Below are 23,910 nucleotides of genomic sequence, written 5' to 3' on the forward strand. Positions count from 1 at the left end.
ATATTTCTTTTGTACTATATGAAATAAAATTAATAAATGGTTACATAGGTAATTAAATTAAAATAATGAAAAATAAATTTAGTCTTCTTTATTTACAATCTATACCAAATACATACCCCTTCCACATAAATAAAATCACTAATTTTCCATAGCTTCTAAAAGATGTTATTTTAGTGTGTATATATATATATATATATATATATATATATATATATATATATATTTATGATATCATGTATTCATGTATGTTTAAGTAGCATGGACAAAACAAATATTGTTAGGGTAAGCGACAAGGTTGAAGAATGTAAATGCACTCATCATCTATAGATTGATATTTTTTTGTTACGAAGAACCTTTATAAAGTCCGTCAATACTATTTATGCTACCTACCTATCTATCTATCATTTTTTAATCAGAAGTTAGGAAAGTTAACTTTATTCTCATATTGTCACGCCCCTTTCAATGTATCTAATAGATTGTCACGTGTCAAAATTCTTTTTAATTATTTGTGTAGTATAATAATTATAAATTCATATTTATTTATCATTCATCTTTATAAATTAATGGATAGTCTCCCTACATATATTGGTATATTATGTATACTAAATGTATTATTAAAGTTAATGTATCACATTAATCAAAATAAATATATTCAATTCAATAAATTAATTTTCATATATACATAGGCTACATTGGGAAAAGGAAAAAAAACAACATAAAAAAGAAAACATTATGTGATATTACCAATATTGTCTAAAAGTTGCATATTAGCAAGAACTATTATAATACAACATTTTATTCCTAACAAATATTAGGGAAAAATAGAAGTACATCTGGACCGTCCGTGTGTGGGTCCACCAGATCTCGTACGCCGTCCATATTCCCCAAATATATTTTCGCATCAGCTTTATAATCCCCATTCACAGTGTTCCTCTCTCCTTTTTTCACTCGATCGCGACTCTCGGCCGGAGCAATCGCAAGAGACCCGACTCGAAAGCGAATCGTCTATCACCGTCGTCATGTCTCAGGTACCTTGTCGTCGAATTCTTTCGATATCTTGTTTGACTTTTTTTCCGATTCGTTCGATTTCTTGCTTGTTTCGTGAACCCTAAAAGCCGGTGTTAGCTTAGCTCTTTTTTTTTGGTTGGTAATTTGGTTCAATTCGAAGATTTAATGGAAATTCGGGTTTTCTACTGTTGTGTTGTTTATTGTTGCTTCATGACATATTCAATGTGCTCGAATATTGTATTGCTATGATTTTTTTTTGATAACAATTGATTTTGTATTTGTGGTTTCCTGATTATAGTTAAGAGTGAGGTTGTTGAGCTATCAGTTTATAATTCATGAAGAGCTGTTAAGGTGTTGGCTTGTTGATTTTTGTGATTTGTTAGTTGGCGATTGATTTGTGTTGTTTGGTTGTTCAGGTGGATAATAGAAATTCCTCAGCAGCCAAGCGTGCTAGAACCGACGGTATGCAGTAATCTCTCTGTTTTTTTTTTTTTAATGAGTTTTAGAAGATCCAGCATTTGTTGCAAGATATACTTGCACTTCTGTTACATTATGTAATGGTCTTTGGTTGATTTTATTCGTTGGTTGCTTCAATGAAAGCCGATTTGGCTAAACCACATCCATTTTTTCGATACGTTCGCATCCTCTACTTCCCTGTAGTTGACGTTGAAATGCTCATTCATTTACCCTAAAAACTTCTATACTGGCTTTAATATCATCAGCATCACCATAATCCTAAGCATTTATCCCAAAAAAATGTTCCAGCTCTGCCTGGGTACACAATCACTGGCTATCTCACTGGTTTGATATTTGTTGGACATTTTGTTTAGGGGTATTTTCCCCTCCATGTGGTTCTTCTGCACTGTTTTCCAGCCTAGGATTTGCCTGAGTAAATTGTGAGAAAAAATCCCAATGGTAGATGTGATGTATTTGTATATGTAGTATTTCATCTTATTGTGAATGACTGAATGGTGTCATAATGTGAAAGTCTTTTATGATGAACAGGAATTCAACTTGACATATGGCATAAGACCACATTTCGTTGACTTTGCTTAAAGGAAATGAGCAGTTCATAAGACACAAAAACCTTTTGTGTGCACCTTCCAGTGTGCATGTGTTTGGTTGTAATCTGTTCACCTTGTCCATGTACTTATGATGTATTTTATGAAAAGTGTTGCCTCCTTTGATGACCATTTAGCATAGCTCTGGGATTTATTCCATGTTAAATGCTGGTAGTAACTTATGGTTGCAAAGACGTCTAAACAATTTCTTTGTGTTTGGCAGGTAGTCGCAGGGAGGACGATTGGACATGCCCAAGCTGTGGCAATGTTAATTTTTCATTTAGGACAACTTGCAACATGCGTAATTGCACTCAGTCTAGGCCAGCTGATCATAATTCAGTGAGCAAATTTTCCTCTTTTGTTTTGAGATGAATGCAATGCTGGATATTCACTTGGGAGAACCACTTTGGTGGTATTTAGGAATTAGCATAGTATTTCATTCCTTTTCCCTTGGCAAGACAATAAAATATTTTGTGCCGCAGGAACTGTTGAACGTGAAAACTACTAATAATTGAAAAATTGGAGGCTGGCAACGTTTAGGGCTATGCATCATTATATGTTTTGTGATGAATTTGTACCTTTCACTCTGATCATGTTGAGATATAGTGTCCTTTTGTATACCTTAATTATTATTTTCCTTTCCTTCCAGAAACCTGCTCCCAAGCATGTGCAAGCCCCACAGGGCTACTCATCCTCGGCTCCCTATGTAGGTTCTGGTGCACCTTCGTCGATGTATCTTGGTGTGCCACCATATGGATCTTCTTTTTTCAATGGATCCCCAATTCCTCCATATGATGTACCATATTCTGGGGGTTCAGCTTATCACTACAACTATGGCAATCGCCTTTCTGCTGGAAGTCCTTATCGACCACTTCACATATCTGGACCAGCCCCATATTCTAGTGGATCAATGATGGGCAATGGTATTTTCTTCTCCCCCTTCTATTGTTATAATTTGTCTTTGATTTCCCATTTCTTTAAAGATTCCCCTAGCGTAGATGTCCAGTCGTACTTTATGGTTGATCATCTTGTTTATTGCAGTTAATAAGTAAATTGGTTTTTCAAAGCACTTAATTGTCATTATTATGAGTTGTTAACAGCACAGTTTGTGGAACTCTGTTCTATGATCAATTTTTTTGAGTTTGCTTTTTTCCCCTCCTTTTTCCAGGTGGGATGTATGGTATGCCTCCCCTGATGGATCGGTATGGCCTGGGTATTCCCATGGGCCCCACAGCAATGGTATGCTAATCTTAGATTCGTATTATCAGGAGTTCTACTTAGTTGTCTTATACAGCCTTCATGCGAGTTTCTTAATTATGGTACTTTATGGAGCTTTGGCTGCTCTAACTATTGCTTTTGTATTTGTATCCATATCCGTTCATGTATAGATTGGCTTGCCCCTTGGCGCACTCAATAAAATACAGAACAAAACATCATTTTCCTTATTTAGATTTAATGAATTTCCTCTTATCTTTGGATAGAACTTACATTCCCTTCTGACTTCTTCTCCTTCCCCTCATGCATACACACTTGTGCTCTTGGGGCTTATTACAACTAATTCATGAGAATCCTTTGCTCAGGGGCCAAGGCCAGGATTTTTCCCCGATGATAAATCTCAGAAAAGGGGTGCAGGTTTGTACTTCTATGCTTTTTTCATGAAATGAATGAGTATAGTGGAAACTTCTTTGTATTCTAATTTATCTTGTTCCAATGCATCTAGATGCGACTCGTGATAATGATTGGACCTGCCCGAAATGTGGGAACATCAATTTTTCTTTCAGACCTGTTTGTAACATGAGGAAGTGCAATACACCCAAGCCTGGATCTCAGGTCTGGTTTGCTTTCTTTTTTAAGACTGTAAAATAAGTCTAGAGAGCCATGTTATGGGTCATTGTCATTGTTCTGTACAACTTAGTTGTAGAAAGTGCTCTATATAGTTTGACACAACATTATCTGATTTGAGAGAATGCTCTTTTTCATGCAGGCTGCAAAATCTGATAAAAGTTCCAGTAAGTCCTAGTTGCTTAAGTCTTAAGTTTTTTGTTTTGGATTCCATCTCACATACCTTTTGCTTTTCAGAACAAAAGATGCCCGATGGCAGCTGGAAGTGTGATAAGTGTAACAACATAAACTATCCATTCCGAACCAAGTGTAATAGACAAAACTGTGGGGCTGACAAACCTGATGAGTCGAAGAACTCTCCTTTACCTGAGCCAGATGAGAATGATCAGGTCTGTTGTGCAATGTATATGTTTTGTATTAACATTAGTTGCCTGAAATTGCTGTTTCTGTTGTTTGTCTATGTATGCGTCCCAAACTCAACCAGAATCAATTATAAAAAACTTTATTTTTTTTTGTTTTTCAAGAAGGCTGCTTCTCATCCACCACACATCTCTTCGCTCCCGCTCTCTCCCTCTTTTCTTTCAATGCTACACACATTGTTAATTGTCATTGCTTTTCTTTTGCATCCATTGATTTGCAATTGTCTACTGTTCCAGTGAGTACTAGGACATGTGTGAGGGTTGGGAAGGTCCAGAGTTGTCGTCCAGCATTGCTCAATATGGGTGTCTGAAAGTCAGTCGTGTCGTCCTCATGTTGCAGCAGTTGTTGAGTTACTCTACCTTCTCATGATTTGTGTCAAGTTGTTGTGTTAAAGGCGATGGTAATGTGGTCTTTATGGATCCTCCTATGCAATGTGTCAGCCAGCTTGGTCTGGCTAAGATTTCACAGATTGGTTGGTTTCTGTACTGTTGGAATCAGCTCATCTATTATAGCTGGTATGTTACCATAAATTTAGATATGTTATCTGTATTAGAGACGAAACTACAGACTGCAATATCTGTTTTGGATATGTTTTATTGTGGTTAAAGTATCGTGATTCCAGCCAATGCTTCTGTTAGAAGTGTATGGAGTACCCGAGTCCTAACCTAGTTAGACCAGAATTTTGTCAGAGTATAAATCTTCTGGCAATTGGTCGTTGGTCTTAGGATTTGCTATTTATTCTTGCCCATTTGTTGCCTGACGTGATGTGATATTTGTGGCATGTGCTTACTTTGTCAATGTGGAACGGTCTCATAATTATTCTGGTCTTGCAATCATAGAACTGAGAGCAGAACTTTTATTGTCTCAGCATCAATTACAGATTGGTAAATCATGTAGTCTGATCTAATCTGATGAAGTTTTCGTTTTTGGTGCAAGTCACTTTATTAAGTGGTTTAAAGATATATGACTTAGTCTATTATCTCCATTCCTTTTGACTAGTTTTTAGTCGTAGCTTTCTGCATCTGCTTTTGTTTATAATTTGTAAAGTTCCTCCTAATTGATGGAGTAATGAGTCCTCTGGTCCATCTGTTTCATCCCTATTGACATCTTACAGGTATAAATTATGGGGCTTGGATTGATAACCATGTTTGGCTGTTGGTGATGTTCTTTTTTCTATTTTGTTTTGTGTTATTATCTCCTCAATTCTTGCTAGGTTGAGTTTGTCAAAACTATGAAATCCTAGGGCTGTTTTTTTTTTTTTTTTTTTTTTTTTTTTTTTTTTTTTTTTTTAATGATTTATTGTTTGATGCATTAAAACTTTACAAGGTATGACAATCAAAGTGGGAGTAACCCAAATTCTATTCCCTGCATTTGCTTTTCGCATCAAATAAGCACCGCGAGTCATCGTCATTGTAGTTTTTTTAATTACATGGAAAGGAGATGGGGAGGTTCGAATCACACATATGAATGTCATCTAAGCTGTTCATGGTTCTCGCAGTGTTAGTGTAGTAGTTTTGGTTATTGAGAACTCCGTGTTATTAATGTATATATGCCGTTGACTGGTTTGAAAAATCCACGTGAGACCCGTGTTATTACATTGGTGACGGCTCCGGAGGATAGCGGCGCTGAAGTCCGTTGAATTATTTTTGATTCTGTTCCACGACGATTACTTGTCTTAAGTATTTTACTTTGTTATTTCAAATTTTTTGCGGAAAATATGAAGGACAAATGCCGTGACTTGAAATTGGCAGCAAAGAGTTGTGTGGGCCAAATGCTGTCTACACGCAAATTTGCCAAGCAAAGCTCACTAGAGTCTCAATCGACGGTCTTATCTCTTGGCGAAGCCTACAGGGCCATGGCCTACAAGTATACTACCCGCAAGAGTCGAAGTCAATAGTCATGCTTAATAAGCCTCTGAGAGCCAAATCCATGGTGCAGCCCAACAAAGCCCATGGCCCAGGTTGTCTGCTCTACAAAAGGCCCACAACACAATCCGAGTCCAAGGCTTATCTCAAGGATAACGTGCCAGTCGTGTGAGCAAACTATAATGCTCAAGTTCAACTATGATAAATACATGAGGTCTCAATCTCGTAAAAGACTAAACTACGTTAGTATCTTGCTCTCACTCTTTCTAAAGATCTTTCACTTCTCTCATCACAAATTCCATCCACCATCAATTGACTTAATGGTCGGAGTTTCTCTAGTCGACACCACACCGATGTCTAGCTCGATATTTCAGGTTTGTGATAGGAATGCTTCGGTACATTTTGATGGTCCCGGAACGCCATTTGTTTTCTGAAAGATCCTTCAGGAGGTAGCTTGCATGTGATATCCCCATTGTTCTTGAGATATTGTTCATTGGTAATGTTATTTTGAGAATATTTGTACTCAATGGCACTGTACCTGGAATGGTGAGCTCAGAAGACCCATTTGATCCATTGAAATTCCAGATACATTATCCAACAGTTGAACTAAGAATATCATATTGTTGAGTTGATGGCACACTTAAAATCATTAGCATCCATTTACTGTTATAGTGATTCAATTCAAAGGGCAGAAATGAAATGAAAATCCATCAGATTTCAAATAGATTGCCAGAAACTGACATTCATTAACATGTGAATCTATCTGCTGGCTTGGTTGATCTGGTCTGATAAGTCAGTTCAACTGGTTAGGATAGAGGCCACTCCCATACAGCTGGAATCCTTGAGTAAAACTGCTGCCATCACTAGCCGACGCCAAAGAATGAACTTGGGAACTGCTAGAGTGTTGCTCATTCCGCCAGCACTCTGACGAAGGAAGTGGCAGACCTCGGGGAATCACATGCACTGCAGTCTGAGGCATGATGGCATGGTGCGTGTGCATGGGAAGTTCGAAGGAAGAGGACTTTGGCTGGCATGAACCCCAAGAATCACTTGACAGAAGAGAGAGAGCACAATGAAGATCCTGTGTTGCATCTACATTAGAGGAGATCCTGGGTTCTTCTAAGCCTGCATAATTCAGTCACCTCTTAACTTTTTGCATAAAGTCAGGTAAAATAAGCATGTCTTTAGTTGGCGACACAGCATTTCATGGCAACGACTAATGCTAGTTTTCTTCACAGCAATGCTTAAAGTTGGCGGTATCATTTTATCATTGGTAAAGGTGAACAACTCTCTTGTATAAGGCTCCCGAAATAGAGGTGGAGTCGGGGAAGGGTACGCAGACTTGCTCCTGCCAGGAGGAGAGACTATTTCATTTGATCATTTTCTTTTTAAAGAAACAAGAAAACTACACCTTAAGTTGGCTTTTTTTTATGTCTAACCAGCTACATAGAGATTCTACTCCGCCCCTAAGATTTTCTTATATCCATTTCGATCCAATTAACATAACGCCAAACACCAAACCTCACAGGAGGCAATAAAGACCTTCAGCGGTATATATGTCATCTCAAAGCATATCCTGATAAGTATTACCATCTAAGAAAGTGAAGAAAATATTGAATGAGAAAGATTTTTTTTGAATGCAAACATTGAATGAGATTAAAAGCAACAATTATGGCTCATTTAACACAATATGAAAGGAAAAACACACCTTGGTTGAGAACCTCAGCTATGGTGCCCTTGTTCTTGGGTGGCAAGATCCCATTGGAATCATGGTGAGATAGAGTGATGTGATTTGTCAGCTCATGGGTGGATAAATGCAGCTGCCCATCGATGTCTCCAACTTGTATAGGTCTTGACATATAATCTTTCCTTTGTATGACCTTGTCGCTGCATGTGCCTCCCCATTTAAAACTTGCATCAGGCTTTGTATTACCAAGTGGGCTTCGGCTTCTGTTCCAAATAAGACTCATCTGCTGCTTCTCATCTGCACAGGAAAGCACAGATCATTATAAGTCACATGACGGGTAGGGGAATCTAATACTAATCGCATGATCATGAATGTTTTCAGCTTGTCAGTCGATCAAGTGGGGGGACTGTCACAAATAAAAGTTTTGCTTGGCCAAACTGCAACGCTATATGCCTATATCTAACAACATCTGCAACACATCATATTATAAACTTCCTGAAAATGCACCATGAAATGGAATGAAGGACCTTTTCTTTAATCAAAAATAAACTTTTATATAGCACCAAAAAAAGATTAAAAGCAAAAATAAATAACAATATTTTAACAGAAAACCATCGACGTCATCAAATATGTCCCACGTTAAATGGTTTTTTGAAAAGAAAAAAGAAAGTCATACATCCTTCTTCATGTTCAAATGCAGTCAGACTTTCACAATACCCATGTTTTCTTCAACAGATAGATAAACTGGTTGCCAGAAGTAAGAGTATTAATATACTTTGCTGTCTAAGATGGACATAAATCAATCCTTACTCGCATGCACAATTTTGTAGTAGTAGAAGCTACATTGCAATTTTCTTTTCTTTACCTTTTCTTTCATTTTTGTGCACTGAACACATCCAAATCAGAACTTGCCAACCATGTATGAACATATATAACTGCCATGAAGGAGTTTCTTAATCTTCATATTCTATATTTACTTTTAAATTTTTGGTGCATAAACAAAAGATTTTAACCTCAGAGTATGATATTCAGTGGTAAACAATGTCCAATAGCATGCTTGTATAATCAGTCACTCCACAAAGGCACAAACTCTATCTCAGTAGAAAAAAGGATAATCAAAGCCCGAGTTGTGCCAGTACCATATAAAGATGAAGGCAGCCTTGCTGCATTAAAATGGACCGCTGGTGGTTTGCGTCGTCTAGCATTGTGATCAGTAAGCCGCCTACGACAACTTCGCTTCTTCTCGTCGAACTCTGCTAGACCATGGAACCTTTGACATCGAAAACCAAGATATTATCACATCAATGTGAACCTCAATTAGCGACAAGCAAAGCATATCTTCCCCATATTAAACTTAAAAGATTGTAATCAATATTATCATCAAAGCCCTTATCCCAATACGTCATGGTTTCGCTACATGAATGAAACATCATCATCATCATAGCCCTCATCTCAAACAATGTTGGGGTCAACTATATGAATCCATATGAGAAATTACTAAGATTCCATCATGAACATATAAAGAGAAATTTAGTTGAAATGCAGTACATGGTTTCTCATTCACTTGTCCAGTATAGTCCTTCTAGAAATAATTATATGCAATAAATTTCCATAATCTTATATCTTCATGCAAATTTAACAAAGATCAATCAAAGAGAGCATCAATATTTCAGATAAAGCATATTCTAAATAAAATTGTCAGCTCTGTTTGAAACTTTACCTGCTACACTGCTGGCAGAAGCGGCGTTCCAGACCATTTACAATGACTTTCGGGAACTTCGAATGACTTTCACAAATTCTATGTTTACGATGGTAATCCTTAGCTGATGTGAGGTCCAGGTTACAGCCTTCAACTTGGCAGCGAGGAACTTGAGTATTCTGAAAATTGGACTTTGACCTCTTTGCCGTAGCGACAGACAACACGGGAATCACAGATAAAGATAATGTCTTAGTATTGCTCACGGCACAACCATCTTCGAAGTGTGGTTGTTTCCCAAGCTTTAAACTGAGGAATGGCTCACCTGAACCAACTGAAGCCTCGAGCACTGGAGAAGTACCAGTTGGCTTGGCCTGAGCAAGTTCTTTTGTGGTAGTAAACTCTTCTGGAGTACCTTGATTTGCCATCAAAGTAATCTTGGATGTTTTCACTTCCACTGTTGGAGAAGAATCGATGGATGCAGATTTCGAGCTCTTTGACAAAGAAGCAAGTCCAAGATCTGAGCCAGAAACACCACTGCCGTCACCTCCACCAGATGAGTAGATAGACCCAGATTCAATTCCCCCCTCACCATCAAAATCCCACACTGTTGGTTGTAATTTTTTAGGACTTGATGCTGAATTGAACATAATTAAGTTATCCCAATCCCAGTGGAATGGAGGCTTTGTGTTCCACTCCATCTTGATATAACACATAAAACTAATCTGCACACTTCTTTAAGTAGAAGACAAGCAACCAGACATCAGATCCTGCAAGAACTATAACATCAGGGGATGGGTATATATAAATAAGACATAATACGATCAAAATTTGTAGGATGTTATGCATGAAAAGTTGCCAATTTATAAGCGATGTAACAGAAATCCTTAATTCGGTCAATCAAACCCCAGCAAAACTCCCACATAAATCTGACATCTGTAAACAGTCACCAGTTTCTCTAAATTAGAGGGTATATGCCTGATATAGGAAACCTTCACAGACCAAACGTTAGTCATCTTCATCTTCGTAGGTACTGTTTCCAACATTTAACTCATGCTCAGGCTGCTCAAATCCACCAAATTCCACAGCTCAATGGGAATCCAATCAAAGTATAAGAGAGGATCAACAAGGAGAACATACAGAAAAGCCAATCATAAAATTAACTAACCAAGAACTGCCTTGTTGAGGTCAGTCTCCGTCATCCCTGCAAGGCCAACCAATCAAGGTTTTAAGCCAACTGGATGCAACTGGTCTCTCAAATTTCAAGTTACCCTCAAAAGTCAGAAGTCCTCATTGAACTATAATCCAAAAAAATTCCCCTCATTTTCTACTCAAGTTTTTTTACCAGCCATGAGTTTCCACTCTAATACCCAACAAATTTCACAGCAGTACTGGAAGTTTACTTCTCTCAAAAGATGGTCAATTGCCCATGGAAGTTTACTTCTGACCACCACCCATTTGGCCACATCCTTTTTCCTTTGTGTCCAATCCAAGCAGAAATAACTGCCTTTAAAACCCAATTGAAATGATTAAATTTTTACCATCACCAACTGAACCCCACTCTCATAATATTTCACTTTCCAATCACATTTTCCTTGTTTTGTTTTCTGCAACCAACTACGTAGGCCCTTAAATGAATAAGACCCAAGCAGACCAAACGATAAATTATTGAGAACTAACACCGTGTTTTTGAACACCTTCCGTAACGAACCCCACAAGCCTATCCCATTTAGCAAGAAAGAGACACAGAGCACATCAACCATTGAAAGTTCAAAGCTAACAAACAAAAAACACGGGCAGAAAAAGCAATCAACAAGCTCAAAACAAGTAAAAAGAAAATCACAGATGAAAAAGACCCATCAATTGACAACAGTTTGAGCAATAATTAAGATCATTAACTAAAAATAAATTCTTGCTGCTAATTAATCGATGCACGTCCATTAGGATAAGGGCATTAGAACAAGCTAAAGGTTTGATGGGAAATGTCTGGTTTCTAGCTAGGGTTCTTTTTTTCCCCAATTCAGAACAGAACAGGCGTCGTTTAGCTTCTTTTGCTTTTCCCTAAAGAGGAAGATAGAAAATCAACGATAAAGAAAGGTCTTCCTTTTTACTTCCCCTCTTTTCCAATAAGACTCCAAAACAAAACAAAGCTCAAAAACTCGGACGTAACAAGCAAATGATGTTCGCTGTATCAGCCACAATACCCACAAATGCCTCTCCAAAATTAGCTACAAAACACCATCCGCTCGCACCGCGATTACTTGTTCCATCCTCTCTGACTTGCAAAGACAAAATCAAATCAAATGAAATCATTTCACCTCGTCCGATTTTTGTTGAGGGAAAATACAAATTGGAGATGATAATCCTTACCGGGTCAGGTCAGTACCATGGAAGCGGAGAGAAATCGGTCCGCTGTGCTGCATGAATGTGATTCGACTGTGAAGAAAGGATTTGCAGAGAAGAAATTTGTGGATTGTTTTTTCAATCAATCACAAGAAAAGCGACATGTGGAATGCACCATTTGCACACTTTTTTTACAGCCTTGCTTTTTTTGGCCGGTTTCAGAAGGATTTCTCTTGTCGGTAAATAGTACTACTCTGTGCAGAGGACCGAGCCGAACTGAGTCTGACTGAGTTGACTGCAGTATTTTTCGAGCCAAACGGTTAGATAGTCTCTTCGTTTACTCCTCTTAACTTTTGAAGCACAGATTGGGTAATACAATTTTTGGTCACTGAATAACGGTTTCACGTTTCAATTTGAAATGTAAAATTAAAAATTGCTTCACATTGATCAGATAAATTCTTTATGTCACATCAACAGTTTGATTGTTCATATAATCGAAAATCTGTCCAAATATTCATATTCAAAAAAATTCAATTTTAAATTTTTAAGTTGAAATGTTTGAACATTTGGTAACCGAATTAGATCATATAAACTCTTTCAATTACCAAAAATTGCATTACCCTAAGCACAAGTATAAAAATTAGGGGTTGCTCGCAAGCCGTGGATAACAATTTGTTCCGCACCTTTAAAATCCCCTTTATGGTTTGGTTTCCATATCTCTTGTTGTGTGGCTCATTGGGGCCATGTTCAATTAAAGCTTTGTCAGACTAATAAGTCTCTGGTAGGGTTGTATATGTATATCGGGTTCAAAACCCGGACCGACCCGGCGACCCAAAAGTGTTGTACTGGGCTAAGCTCTTTGGATCATGTTCTTTTATGTTAACGCCTTTTGGTATTAGCCCAAGAAGCACGGGTCCCATTAGTGTAGTTGGACTAAAGCTTCATGGGCTTTAACAACCCAAGCCCCAGTTCATTAGTGCCTAAAAGAAAGTTGCAGAACACTAAATTGAGAGATGACCCCAACATGGGCTAAACCCGAGAATTGATAAAAGGTTCACTTGTACCATTCTTCAAAGTGCGAAGACTTTCTCGATCATAAAAAAAAACTTAGGGACCTTTTTTATCCAAAGAACAAAGTAAACGGCTCAATTTTGTACTTATTCCTATTTATAAATTGGGTGATTGAGTTAGATCCGATAAACTTTTTCCATCACCAAAAGTTGGCATTATCCTAATTCTGATACATGAGTTGAACGGAATAGAAAAACTGAAGGGGCTCCCATAGAGTTGTAGCATCAACACCTGGATTCATACATATGATGTTGGGGGCCCTTTAATAATTTGCAATTGTCAAACTCACTCTTGTCCTGTTTTAATTCCAAGTTTTTTTTTACTTATGCTAGCCGGACCGACCTCTTTTCATTTTGTCAATGGTTTTTTTTTACTCTAAGTGGGTCAAATTGATTAGACTGTAATTATTGGTTTGAAGATGATAAATTTTTTCACTTTATGATGTGAATTCTGAAAAATTAAGGTACAAACTGTGTGAAATGAAACAACTGTTTATCTATCTCAAACTTTGGCCAGTTAAAATCGAATCTTAAACACATATATATCTAACTCAATCAATTATCAATCGAGTTAACTCTCGTTGGCGATCTGTTATGAAAGTATTGAGAATGCATGCCTACCATAAAAAAAAAAAAAAGCTTGAGTTTTTATTTATTTATTGTGTGATTGAGGATAAATAGTAACAACGATTGAAACAACCATTTGGTTGTATGTCTCACTGTCTGTCGCTCGGATGATGACGAGCTGGGAGGGCCGATTCCAATGCAAAAGACACTTGAGAAGTCTGTCATCAACGTCAATCACTTCAACGGCTCAACACATTAGTGCTTCTTCTTTTCTTTTTTCATTTTTTTTTAAGTGTTTGACAACTTTACTTGGTGCTTAAAAGTTGGAGCAAACAAACCCCCGAAGCCATATCCCCAGCCTCATGCCTGATTGGGTAAAAAGTGTCACGTGTCACTCCGACGATATCACATGACACTCCGGCTACTACATATCATCTTTCGATAACTAAGTGACTTTGAGAAATTTGAAAACTTGGTAAATATGGATGATTTTTTCCGTACTTGTGAGAGCCACACCACACTCAAAGAATTATGACGGTTAGTAAACACATTAATCTCATGAATTTATTTTTAAGATATTTCGCATCCCTCACTATAAGAGCTCATAATCTCTTGATGATAGGATGAGAGAGTGAGTATCAAACTTATCACTGAATTGAAACGAGTTATATTTTTCGTGACCAAAATGAGTATTTACACCCAAACTAATGCTCACGTGGAGCGTCACTATCAAAAGAGCACCCTCATAGATTTATTTTAATATATCTCACATTCCTCACTGTTAGAACTCACTCATGCTCTCCTAATTATAGGATGTGAGAGTGAATAACCAACTTATCAGTGAATTAAAACGAGTCATATATTTGGTAACCAAATTGAGTATTTACACCCAAACTAATGCTGACGTGGCGCGTCACTATCAGAAGAGCTCCTCAGAGAGACACCAAAAACAACCAAAGAAGTTGGGTAGTGTGTAGTGTTGGCCTAATCACTTCATGACAAGCCTCGAGTAGAGTGCCATTATACATTTGCCACCACTTTACTTCCCATTTTACTATTTTGCCACTCTTGTTATCCACCTGGCGCCTACGTTATCATCACCCGCTTTTATAATGACTAAAGTACCCTCAAAGGTGGCCTATTTTACAAGATAGAACAAACTTGCTTGTCAAAAGGCATGTGCTTCTTTTGTTGCCACATTTGAGCCCTATGAGGTAAACACACATGATACAAAAAACCCAACAAAGAAGGTGCCAAACCCATTAATAAGATATATTATAAGGGTAGGTTGGTTACCACTCACTACTACATTACTTAATATGTGGTGGGAGAGTTTCACTTTTTAACTTATGATAATCTACTTGGCATAGCTATTGTATTTTTCTTTAACCTTTCTACCATGTGGGTTATTAAACCATTGTATAAGACTATAAGTTAGAAAAAGTATAAGTTGTGTTGGTACATAATAATGGTGATGAAAATTGAATGATATGGATGATAAGATGAATATATGTATCTTTAGAGTTATTGCCAAAAAAAAGTGGTACAAATGATAGTAAACAATAATTTAGTGAGACGCATTGAGAGGTTCCTATCAATGACATCTCACCTCACTATACCTCAATTGACTAATTATTACTTATTAGTGCTCTTAGAGCATGTCCAATGGGTATCCAAAATAGGTGGACAAATTTTCAATTAAACCTTTTATTTTAGGGTAAGAGCAATCACAATGATAAGTTTTTGTCGAGAACAACAAAATGAGTTGTAATATGTGTTTTGTTGATGTGGTTAAATATTTTATTGATGTGACCAGGATAACAAAATGTATTGGTACAATAGTGTAAATTTATTGACTTGATTTTTTATATAATAGACATAAGATTCAGTATTAATTTAAAAGTAAAAAAGTGAGTGTGTGTGAGATGTGACTCCCATTTTGGGTCAACGTGCAATGTTTCATCCCCTCATGTTGGGGCAATTAGAAAGAGACCAACAAATAGGCCTTATTGGAGCACAAAAATTTGTAATGGGCAAAGAAAAAACCACTTTTTGCGTTTCATACCTAAGTAAATGCACATCATTGTATTTGCTCTAACGGTTGGAGTGGTGTTAGAATAGATATCCCTTTAAATAATAGAGCTATACAAAAATTTTTGATATAACCAAATCGAACAATAATCAAAAGATCGGTCGATTATTTAAAGAAAACATAAATTTTTTTCGATAATCCAAATAACCAACAATTACAAATTGATTGATCGGTTAAATTAATTTCAATAATTTAAAAAAAAAACCGACCTTAAACCATCGTTTTCACCCCTATAAAATAAGTTGTTGGATTAAAATAAGAAAAATGAAATGATGTATTCCATTTTAGGGTAAGGGTTGAAGTTGATGTCAAGTTGGAAGAGCATCGAATGCTCACACTGGACAACCCAAAAGTTGAATGTCCGTCCACTATTGGTAAATTTGATACCATGCAAAGGGTATTTTTGTCAAATCAGAAAGTACAGCCGCACAAAGTACACACATAATAGAGTCTAGTAGTTAACAAATGCGTGTGGAAGTTGTGTAGTGCATATATTGGGTAGATAGATCATACATGGGGATGTGGACGGAGAAGAAAGTTGGGGAAAAAAAAAAGAAAGCAACTATTTCTGGTGAGTGGAGGCTTATGCTAGCAGACATTACAAACACTTATATTATTATTCCCTTTCCTCATCTTTTCTTTGACAGATTATTCTTTGTGTTTAGTGTTTCCTCGAATCCATTGTTCTTGGCTTTCTTTGAACTAAAACAACTTGTCATATCATCCTTTTGTAATCATTTTTTTTATACTGTGAGTGAAGTCTGTAGGAGCTGGTGAATTTGAGGGGTCAAATTAACCTTAAAGTACACACACTCCATTTTCTGATTTGATAACTAAGTTGGAATCTTTGTTAGGCAGTCTGCCACTTTGCCCCCATTTCTTTCTGTTGGTTTTGGTTGGTAGCTAACATGATTAGAAAGATGGATCAAATTCTGTTTGGGATTGGAACCAAGAGTATTTTGGGGATTCTTTGATTCCTTACTATGTCGTGTGAATTTCATTTCCTTCTCAGTTTTGGGTCCTCTGTCGCCTTCATTTTGACGCCGTAGCTGTTTTGCGGGATAAGGTAGCATCTTCTGTAATACCCACTTCTCCTTTGCAGCCAACTTGTTTGTAGACAACCAGGGCTTTATTTTGGTCTTTGCTAATCGTCATTTCTTGTAAATCTTGCCTCAAAGCTGGATTTTTGTTGCTGTTGGGTTGTACGAGTTAATTTCCTGTAGATTTGATTGTGGGTCTCTTCCCCTCATTTTCTAGCTGGAGTTTTGTACAATAAGGCAGACCCACTTTGAGCTGGGTACTGTTTCTAGGTAGCTTGTGTGGGTACTTTCTTTTTCTTTTTGATGAGTTTGCTCCATGTATTTGGGTTTGGTTTGAAGGTGGGACACCTACTTTGGGTGCTATGTTGCTGGGTTGCATCAGTGATTTCCATGAGTTGGTTCATTGAAGGTGAAATAATTGAAATTAAGACTGGTGTGCTTGGTGATGGTGTCAAGACCCGGCTAAATTGCTTGTGGGAGAAGATCATGGGGAGTAGTTGGAAGCTTCACCATCACTACTACCAGTATATTGGATCCAAAAGAATTCGAAGGACCTGGTGGAGGAAGCTCTTGGTTGCATGGGTGGTTGGTTCGACATTGGCCTCTTTGTGGATCTTTTGGCGCATGAGTTATCAAGCCACCGAGAAGAGGAAGGAGACCCTTGGTAGTATGTGTGATGAGAGGGCTGGGATGCTGCAGGATCAGTTCAATGTGAGCATGAATCATGTGCAGGCGATGTCCATTTTGATCTCAACCTTCCACCATGGCAAAAACCCATCTGCAATTGATCAGGTAAATGGATCCGATTTTTTTTTTCTCAGTAAAAAGGCCATAATTCTCCAGTTCATGTGCTTGATTGCTTTGATCCGATGTTTTTTTTCTTTGGTGCTCCATGAAGACTGTCCTCCTTGACGTCTATGTGTAACTCTGCCTTTGTGTACTTTATTATGTGAATAATTTAATGATTTTGCATTGGGTGCCATGTCAAATTGGTGAATTTGGTGCATTTGTATGACAATGCTAGCTTGGAATGGTAATCTTGACAATTTAGCTTGAAACGGCACCTAGATTCGAGCCTTTTGATCTGTGACCCCTTGGTTGCCAAGTTAGGGAGAAAAACTAACTTTTAGAATTCACAGAGAACTTTTGCAAGGTACACGGAAAGAACTGCTTTCGAGAGGCCCCTTACGAGTGGTGTGGCATATGCTGTGAGGGTGCTTCACTCGGAAAGGGAACAATTTGAGAAGCAGCAAGGGTGGACCATTAAGCGGATGGATACTCTCCAACAAAACCCAGTTCATAAGGATGATTACAATCCAGAGGCATTGGAGCCATCCCCTACGCAGGAAGAATACGCCCCTGTCATCTTTGCACAGGATACTATTTCACACGTGGTTTCTCTTGATATGCTCTCTGGAAAAGTGAGTTCCTTTTCCAATTGCTGGACTTTTCTGTCGTTTGGTTCCTTCCGGTGTCAATAGATTTGAATGAGTTTTACGGCATTATGAATTAAGTTGAATTCATGGTAGACAAATTAAGATTCTTGCGATGGTTGTCATTGCTTTTTTAGCAGCTCAGTTATGGCCTAGGGGCACCTTCCAGAAAGTCTTGCTTTATAAAAACCTTTTATTCATAAATCTCAAAATTGTGTCACTGATTCATAAGAAAAGTCTGAAGTTTATAGATGTTAACTCTCATTTGTGAAGATACGATTGTTACAAGCAGGAAGATCGTGAAAATGTATTGCGTGCTAGAGCATCAGTAAAGGGGGTTCTTACTGCTCCTTTCAGGCTTCTCAAATCAAACCGCCTTGGAGTTATTTTGACATTTGCTGTTTACAAGACAGATCTCCCCTCAAATGCAACTCCAGAGGAGCGGATTCAGGCAACTAATGGGTATGTTTCCATTGCTAGCAAGAAATATTGATTACTGATATTTCATAAGGGGTACTTGGGGGGGATGAGCTAAATTGATTCTTGTTTGGTCTGGAGTTCCCTCAAATGATTTATTAACGAATAGATAGACATAAGATTTACTTAAAAAACTCAGTGATCTAAATTGATACTTGTTTGGTCTGGAGTTCCTTCAAATGATTTATTAAGGAATAGAGAATGACATATCAGTACTCTGAAAAAATCATCAAGTCTCTTTTCCTGCTTCTCTAAAACAGGTATCTTGGTGGAGTTTTTGACATCGAGTCACTCGTAGAGAAGCTGCTTCAACAGCTTGCAAGCAAACAGACTATACTTGTGGATGTATATGATATCACTAGTTCCTCTCATCCTATAAGCATGTACGGCTCAAATATATCAGATGATGGATTGCAGCATGTGAGCTCCCTTAATTTTGGGGACCCCTTCAGGAAACATGAGATGCATTGCAGGTAATCTATAATTCTTCTCTCTGAATGTACCAGGATTCAGCTTCACTTAAATGCAGACCTACGGGGCTGTACGTTAGGAATTATAGAGCCACATCAAGTTACCGTGAAAATTCTGTCCTTTCATTAGAAAGTAAGCTTCATGAACTATTGGTATTTTTGCACGGGTTTTCCATCTCCCCATATGTTCTTTTGCTTTTGAATATCTTGCTGTTACCATAGAAGAGAGATTGGGAACCTAAGATGTGACAAAGCTCAATTATTTTTGAATTATATTTTAGATGAGATGTAAGATATAGTTCAAGTGGCTATATGTTTTTGTTGATAACGTACCAATGAACTCAAGATTGTTATATCTTAGAGAAGTTAAATCCAAATTTTCTGATATCGTGCCTATGGTTTAGTTATGTCCTTTTTGATATGTATGTGTTTTTTTTCATAGTGGAAAGGTGTGATGAATTACTTCTTTCTTTTGGGATACAGATTCAAACAAAAACCACCGTGCCCGTGGTTAGCAATAACAACTTCCATTGGCTTTCTTGTGATTGCATTGCTTGTGGGGCATATATTCCATGCAACTGTTAGTCGAATTGCCAAAGTTGAAGATGATTATCATGAGATGATGGAGCTGAAAAAAAGGGCCGAGGCAGCCGACGTTGCAAAATCGCAGGTACTTGATACTAATTGCAGTCAGTTGAACTTTGTTTAGGTTTCACCACCAGTGTAAATATAAACCTGATATTTTTTGGGCTCTAACAAACTCAAACTTTTCTCTAGTTTCTTGCAACAGTTTCTCATGAGATCAGGACCCCGATGAATGGTGTTCTTGGTGAGTTTAAAAACTGCAGTTTGTTCATTGATATCATATGTTTGCATAAAAAATTTGTTTTTCCAGTCCATTCGCCTTGATAGCATAACTTTCCTTCTATTGTTTCCAGGAATGTTGGATATGCTCATGGACACAAATCTAGATGTAACTCAACAGGATTATGTCAGAATTGCACAGGCAAGTGGAAAAGCTTTGGTCTCACTTATAAATGAGGTTTTGGACCAGGCCAAGATTGAATCTGGTAAGCTTGAGCTTGAGGCAGTGAGATTTGATCTGCGGGCAATATTAGATGATGTTTTATCGCTCTTTTCGGGGAAAGCTCAAGAAAAAGGTGTTGAGGTAATGTGCATCTATACCCATGTGGTTTCTTTTCTGCAACCTTGACTACACCTTCTACCCCTTGTCAGAGGGGAAAAATACCTCCTTTTCTAATCCCTCATGCTTATTTAAGTCTTTTTTGACTTGATATTCTTTGATTACTGATCACTTTCTACTATCTGTAACTTAATTTGCATGATCAATTTTGTGGGCAAGAGCAGTTGGCTGTTTTCATCTCTAATCGGGTTCCCGAAATGCTAATTGGTGATCCGGGAAGGTTTCGGCAGATCATCACCAATCTCATGGGGAATTCAGTCAAAGTAAGCATCCATCCAATCACTTGTCGTTTGGATCTCATGAGTAGTGGTCAACATGAAGTTTAGTGCAAGATTTCTTCTTTCTTTTTTTATGCAAAATGAAAATTATTGTGCAATTTGAGTCCACGCTCTGTTTTCCAACAAGTAGAAAAATAAGATGAAAATAATAATATACCATGTGAATGATTCAAATCGTAACTCTTTGCAAGGAAAAGGTGAATTTGATGAATGGATGCTTCGCCTTTTTCTCTTTCTATCTGAGGATGATGAGTTCTAGGATTAAGTAGCTTGGATTTAAATAATTGACCTGCTTTGAAGATTCTTGTTTTGGACATTCTACTCTAGGCTTAAGCCATTATTGTCGATGTCAGCAGTTATAACTGCATACATGTTTTACGGAAATATGCTGTTTGGACAATTTGAACCTGAGTTGTCTTGTATTATTTGTTTTGAAGACTTTTAAGAACAATGACTTATTTGTTTGAACTTTGACAGTTCACTGAGAAAGGGCACGTCTTCGTCACTGTCCATCTTGTTGGGGAGGTGATTGACTCAATTGACGTGGAGACAGAATCGTCACCAAAGAACACCTTGAGTGGTTTGCCTGTTGCAGACAGGAGCCGAAGTTGTGCAGAATTTAAGGCTTTTCGTCAAGATGGCTCTGCTTGTCCTTTCTCATCCTCACCATCTGACCTTATCAATCTTATTGTGTCGGTTGAGGATACAGGAGTGGGAATCCCACTGGAAGCTCAGTCTCGTGTCTTCACTCCTTTTATGCAAGTTGGTCCATCCATTTCCAGAACACATGGGGGCACAGGCATTGGCCTAAGCATAAGCAAGTGCTTGGTTAATCTGATGAATGGAGAAATTGGGTTTGTTAGCATACCGAAAATCGGGTCCACTTTTACTTTTACTGCTGTCTTCACGAATGGCTGTTCCAATGAAGATGAATTGAATAGCCAGAAAGTCTATAACCAGTTGAACTCTGTGTCTCCAGAATTTCAAGGCATGAGAGCATTGGTTGTGGACATCAGACCTGTCCGAGCTGAGGTGTCCAGATACCATATCCAACGGCTCGGAATCCAAGTTGAACTAGTTTCTGATTTGAATCAAGGTTTATCTAGCTTAAGTAGTGGTAATATGGCTATCAACATGGTCCTTGTTGAACAGGAAGTTTGGGATCAGGAATCAAGCACTACAGCTCTGTTTGCCAAAAGATTAAGTAATATTGATCACGGAGAACCTCCAAAGCTGTTTCTACTTGCTAATTCCATCAGCTCTTCCAGATCACATGTCATTATTTCTCATGTACAATCTCCAACTGTCATCATAAAGCCCTTGAGAGCAAGCATGCTGGCTGCATCCATACATCAAGCCACAGGTGTCGGAAACAAGGCGAACCCCCGCGATGGGGAGCTCCCTAGTATGTCTCTTCGCAGTCTACTTCTTGGGAGGAGAATTCTTATCGTAGATGACAACAACGTGAACCTCAAAGTAGCAGCTGCTGCTTTGAGCAAGTATGGAGCCGATGTGGTGTGCGTGGAGAGCGGGAAAAGGGCAATCTCACTGCTTAATCCACCCCACCATTTTGATGCGTGCTTCATGGATATCCAAATGCCTGAAATGGATGGGTATGTGATACTTTTCTTCCTTTTATGATTTCTTCGTTTGGTTATTTAAATATCTTATGCTAAAATGTGCTTTTTTAAAAGAAAAATTCTAAAACGTCTCTAGTATCATTCTTTGACAGGTTTGAAGCTACGAGGAGAATACGGGAAATAGAAAGGGATGTAAACACCCTTACTCAAAATGGAGAAGTATCATTGGAAGCCTACGGAAATATTTCGAACTGGCACGTGCCTGTTTTGGCCATGACTGCAGATGTTATTCAAGCTACACAAGAGGAATGCTATAAAGTTGGAATGGATGGATATGTGTCAAAGCCATTTGAAGCAGAACAACTGTACAGGGAAGTCTTGCGCTTTTTTCCACCAACTTGTAATGGAAATTTATAGAGAGAACTTATTATTCCCTCCATGCTGTTGGCTCAAACTCCGGCTCTTGTTCTTCGCGATGCTTTTGATGGCTTAGACATGTTCAAAAATTCTTCCTCAGAGTGAGTTCTGCATTCATCCGAACTTGACTTTTTGCACTTCAGTCTTGTCCCTGGGAATCTCACTTCCACTGCTTCGAGAAGCAATGTTGTTTTCATCAAATCCTTGTTAGCTTTTGTTGATGAACAAATCAGATTACTTCCCTAACTTTATCCTCTACTTTTTCAGGAGAGCATTTGTTTTGTGGCAGAGATCGTACATAGAAGCCAATGGTGATTAAGTCTCCATTCATTTGTTTCCAGAGCCAGATTAACAAAGCCGGGTATTTTCCTTACACAGCTGGTGTTTTATCTCTGAGCTGTTTATTGATCATTGTCTGAGTACTTTGGACAATTTTGCTGAAGAAGGTAAAAAAAATAAATCAAAATAAGACCTTGAATTTTGAACCCTTCCATCCATTGCACGTATTTACTTTTCGAGTGTAAGATTGCATCCTCTTCTGGACACAGCAATAAGAACTGCTGACACCTTGAAGAAATATCAGGTGGGAAACTTCTTTGCGTGTGGGCTTAACGACCCAAGTTTAGGTCCATATCAGATATCTAAAGGGCAAGCTTGAATGGTGTCGTTCTCGGTTAAAAAAAGAAGTTCTTGGTGACGTGAAGGAGAATGCTTCATCTATATTTTTCAGTAATAAAGATGATGTTTATTCACACCCACTTGTTTCTCTTGTCAAGTTTTGCTTCTAACAATGAAAAGAAAACAGTGCTTATTGTAACTAAGATGTAATTAAAGTTATCGAAACCGATATGTCGATAGTATATTGGATCCCAGTCATCTCTCGATTCTTGTTAACTTGTATATTTCTTAGAAGTATGGGAGATGCAGGTTTAAAACAGTGATTAATCTGTACATTTATTCTCCTCCTCTTTGATGCAATATACTCTTCAGTTTCTTCTTTGATTACAATGGATTTGTCATATGCTGTATTAGTTTTAGTCAGTTCAGTTTTGATGGAATTTGGTTTGGACTCAAAGTTTTTCATGTCTTTTTCACAACTAATTTGATTTTTGGTTGGAAAAAAAAATATCATTAGATTCGTAAAGCCCATTAAGTTTCAAATATTGTCAATGTGTACGGTTACTACAGTGTATTATTTTTATGAGCAACATTCTATAAATACACGCCAGGGTGGTGGATTGTAATAATTAGAGAAGATAATGGAAGTGTCCTGGTGGTTCAACAACGGTGGAGGTTATGGCGTTTAGATTTGGAATTAGGCTAGTACAAGACTATGGATTCAGAAACTTTATCGTGAAAG

At 37.8% G+C, this 23,910-nt stretch overlaps 3 protein-coding genes across 9 annotated transcripts; 2 read left to right on the top strand and 1 right to left on the bottom strand.

The window, feature by feature from the left end:
- Positions 1-924: 924 nt before the first annotated feature.
- On the top strand, positions 925-4,968 carry LOC120007212 (ranBP2-type zinc finger protein At1g67325-like). Its single transcript, XM_038857419.1, has 10 exons — positions 925-1,028; positions 1,425-1,470; positions 2,293-2,408; positions 2,719-2,992; positions 3,238-3,308; positions 3,650-3,701; positions 3,790-3,899; positions 4,054-4,078; positions 4,149-4,300; positions 4,568-4,968. The coding sequence occupies exons 1-10, from the start codon at positions 1,020-1,022 to the stop codon at positions 4,568-4,570; spliced, it is 858 nt and encodes a 285-aa protein (XP_038713347.1). The 5' UTR covers positions 925-1,019; the 3' UTR covers positions 4,571-4,968.
- A 1,826-nt stretch (positions 4,969-6,794) lies between these two features.
- LOC120007210 (squamosa promoter-binding-like protein 2) lies at positions 6,795-12,123 on the bottom strand. 5 transcript variants are annotated; one of them, XM_038857417.1, is made up of 5 exons: positions 11,950-12,123; positions 9,604-10,349; positions 9,023-9,153; positions 7,905-8,180; positions 6,795-7,321 (listed from the first exon to the last, which is right to left on the bottom strand). In XM_038857417.1, exons 2-5 carry the CDS (start codon positions 10,293-10,295, stop codon positions 6,990-6,992), a joined length of 1,431 nt encoding a protein of 476 aa, XP_038713345.1. In that variant the 5' UTR covers positions 10,296-10,349; positions 11,950-12,123; the 3' UTR covers positions 6,795-6,989. The 5 variants fall into 5 exon arrangements, with proteins under 5 accessions (XP_038713345.1, XP_038713343.1, XP_038713342.1 ...); XM_038857415.1 differs by lacking the exon at positions 11,950-12,123 and adding an exon at positions 10,748-11,742; XM_038857414.1 differs by lacking the exon at positions 11,950-12,123 and adding an exon at positions 10,748-11,741 and having other exon boundaries at positions 9,604-10,641.
- Positions 12,124-16,123: 4,000 nt separating this feature from the next.
- LOC120007425 (histidine kinase 3-like) lies at positions 16,124-23,555 on the top strand. Of its 3 annotated transcripts, none has more exons than XM_038857637.1 (13): positions 16,124-16,222; positions 17,031-17,483; positions 17,831-18,112; positions 18,417-18,586; positions 18,862-19,074; positions 19,555-19,741; positions 19,849-19,900; positions 20,010-20,239; positions 20,440-20,538; positions 21,031-22,166; positions 22,286-22,651; positions 22,818-22,911; positions 23,134-23,555. In XM_038857637.1, exons 2-11 carry the CDS (start codon positions 17,082-17,084, stop codon positions 22,548-22,550), a joined length of 3,036 nt encoding a protein of 1,011 aa, XP_038713565.1. In that variant the 5' UTR covers positions 16,124-16,222; positions 17,031-17,081; the 3' UTR covers positions 22,551-22,651; positions 22,818-22,911; positions 23,134-23,555. The 3 variants fall into 3 exon arrangements, with proteins under 3 accessions (XP_038713565.1, XP_038713564.1, XP_038713566.1); XM_038857638.1 differs by lacking the exon at positions 16,124-16,222 and adding an exon at positions 16,235-16,717; XM_038857636.1 differs by lacking the exon at positions 16,124-16,222 and having other exon boundaries at positions 16,234-17,483.
- The last annotated feature ends 355 nt before the right edge of the window (positions 23,556-23,910 follow it).

This window comes from Tripterygium wilfordii, chromosome 10 (genome assembly GCF_013401445.1).
Source record: "Tripterygium wilfordii isolate XIE 37 chromosome 10, ASM1340144v1, whole genome shotgun sequence".
NCBI lineage: Eukaryota > Viridiplantae > Streptophyta > Magnoliopsida > Celastrales > Celastraceae > Tripterygium > Tripterygium wilfordii.

What these genes read in the sequence shown, in the direction of transcription:
- LOC120007210 (XM_038857417.1), bottom strand. Translation starts at nt 10,295, where the DNA reads ATGTGTTATATCAAGATGGAGTGGAACACAAAGCCTCCATTCCACTGG. An exon ending in TTCTGCCAGCAGTGTAGCAG is followed by an intron (nt 9,154 to 9,603) that starts GTAAAGTTTCAA and finishes TCGATGTCAAAG; the next exon opens with GTTCCATGGTCTAGCAGAGT. An exon ending in GCTGCCTTCATCTTTATATG is followed by an intron (nt 8,181 to 9,022) that starts GTACTGGCACAA and finishes TTTCCTGTGCAG; the next exon opens with ATGAGAAGCAGCAGATGAGT.
- LOC120007425 (XM_038857636.1), top strand. Translation starts at nt 16,995, where the DNA reads ATGAGTTTGCTCCATGTATTTGGGTTTGGTTTGAAGGTGGGACACCTA. An exon ending in AAACATGAGATGCATTGCAG is followed by an intron (nt 19,075 to 19,554) that starts GTAATCTATAAT and finishes TTTGGGATACAG; the next exon opens with ATTCAAACAAAAACCACCGT. An exon ending in CAAATGCCTGAAATGGATGG is followed by an intron (nt 22,167 to 22,285) that starts GTATGTGATACT and finishes ATTCTTTGACAG; the next exon opens with GTTTGAAGCTACGAGGAGAA.
- LOC120007212 (XM_038857419.1), top strand. An exon ending in TGGATCAATGATGGGCAATG is followed by an intron (nt 2,993 to 3,237) that starts GTATTTTCTTCT and finishes TCCTTTTTCCAG; the next exon opens with GTGGGATGTATGGTATGCCT. An exon ending in CACCCAAGCCTGGATCTCAG is followed by an intron (nt 3,900 to 4,053) that starts GTCTGGTTTGCT and finishes TTTTTCATGCAG; the next exon opens with GCTGCAAAATCTGATAAAAG.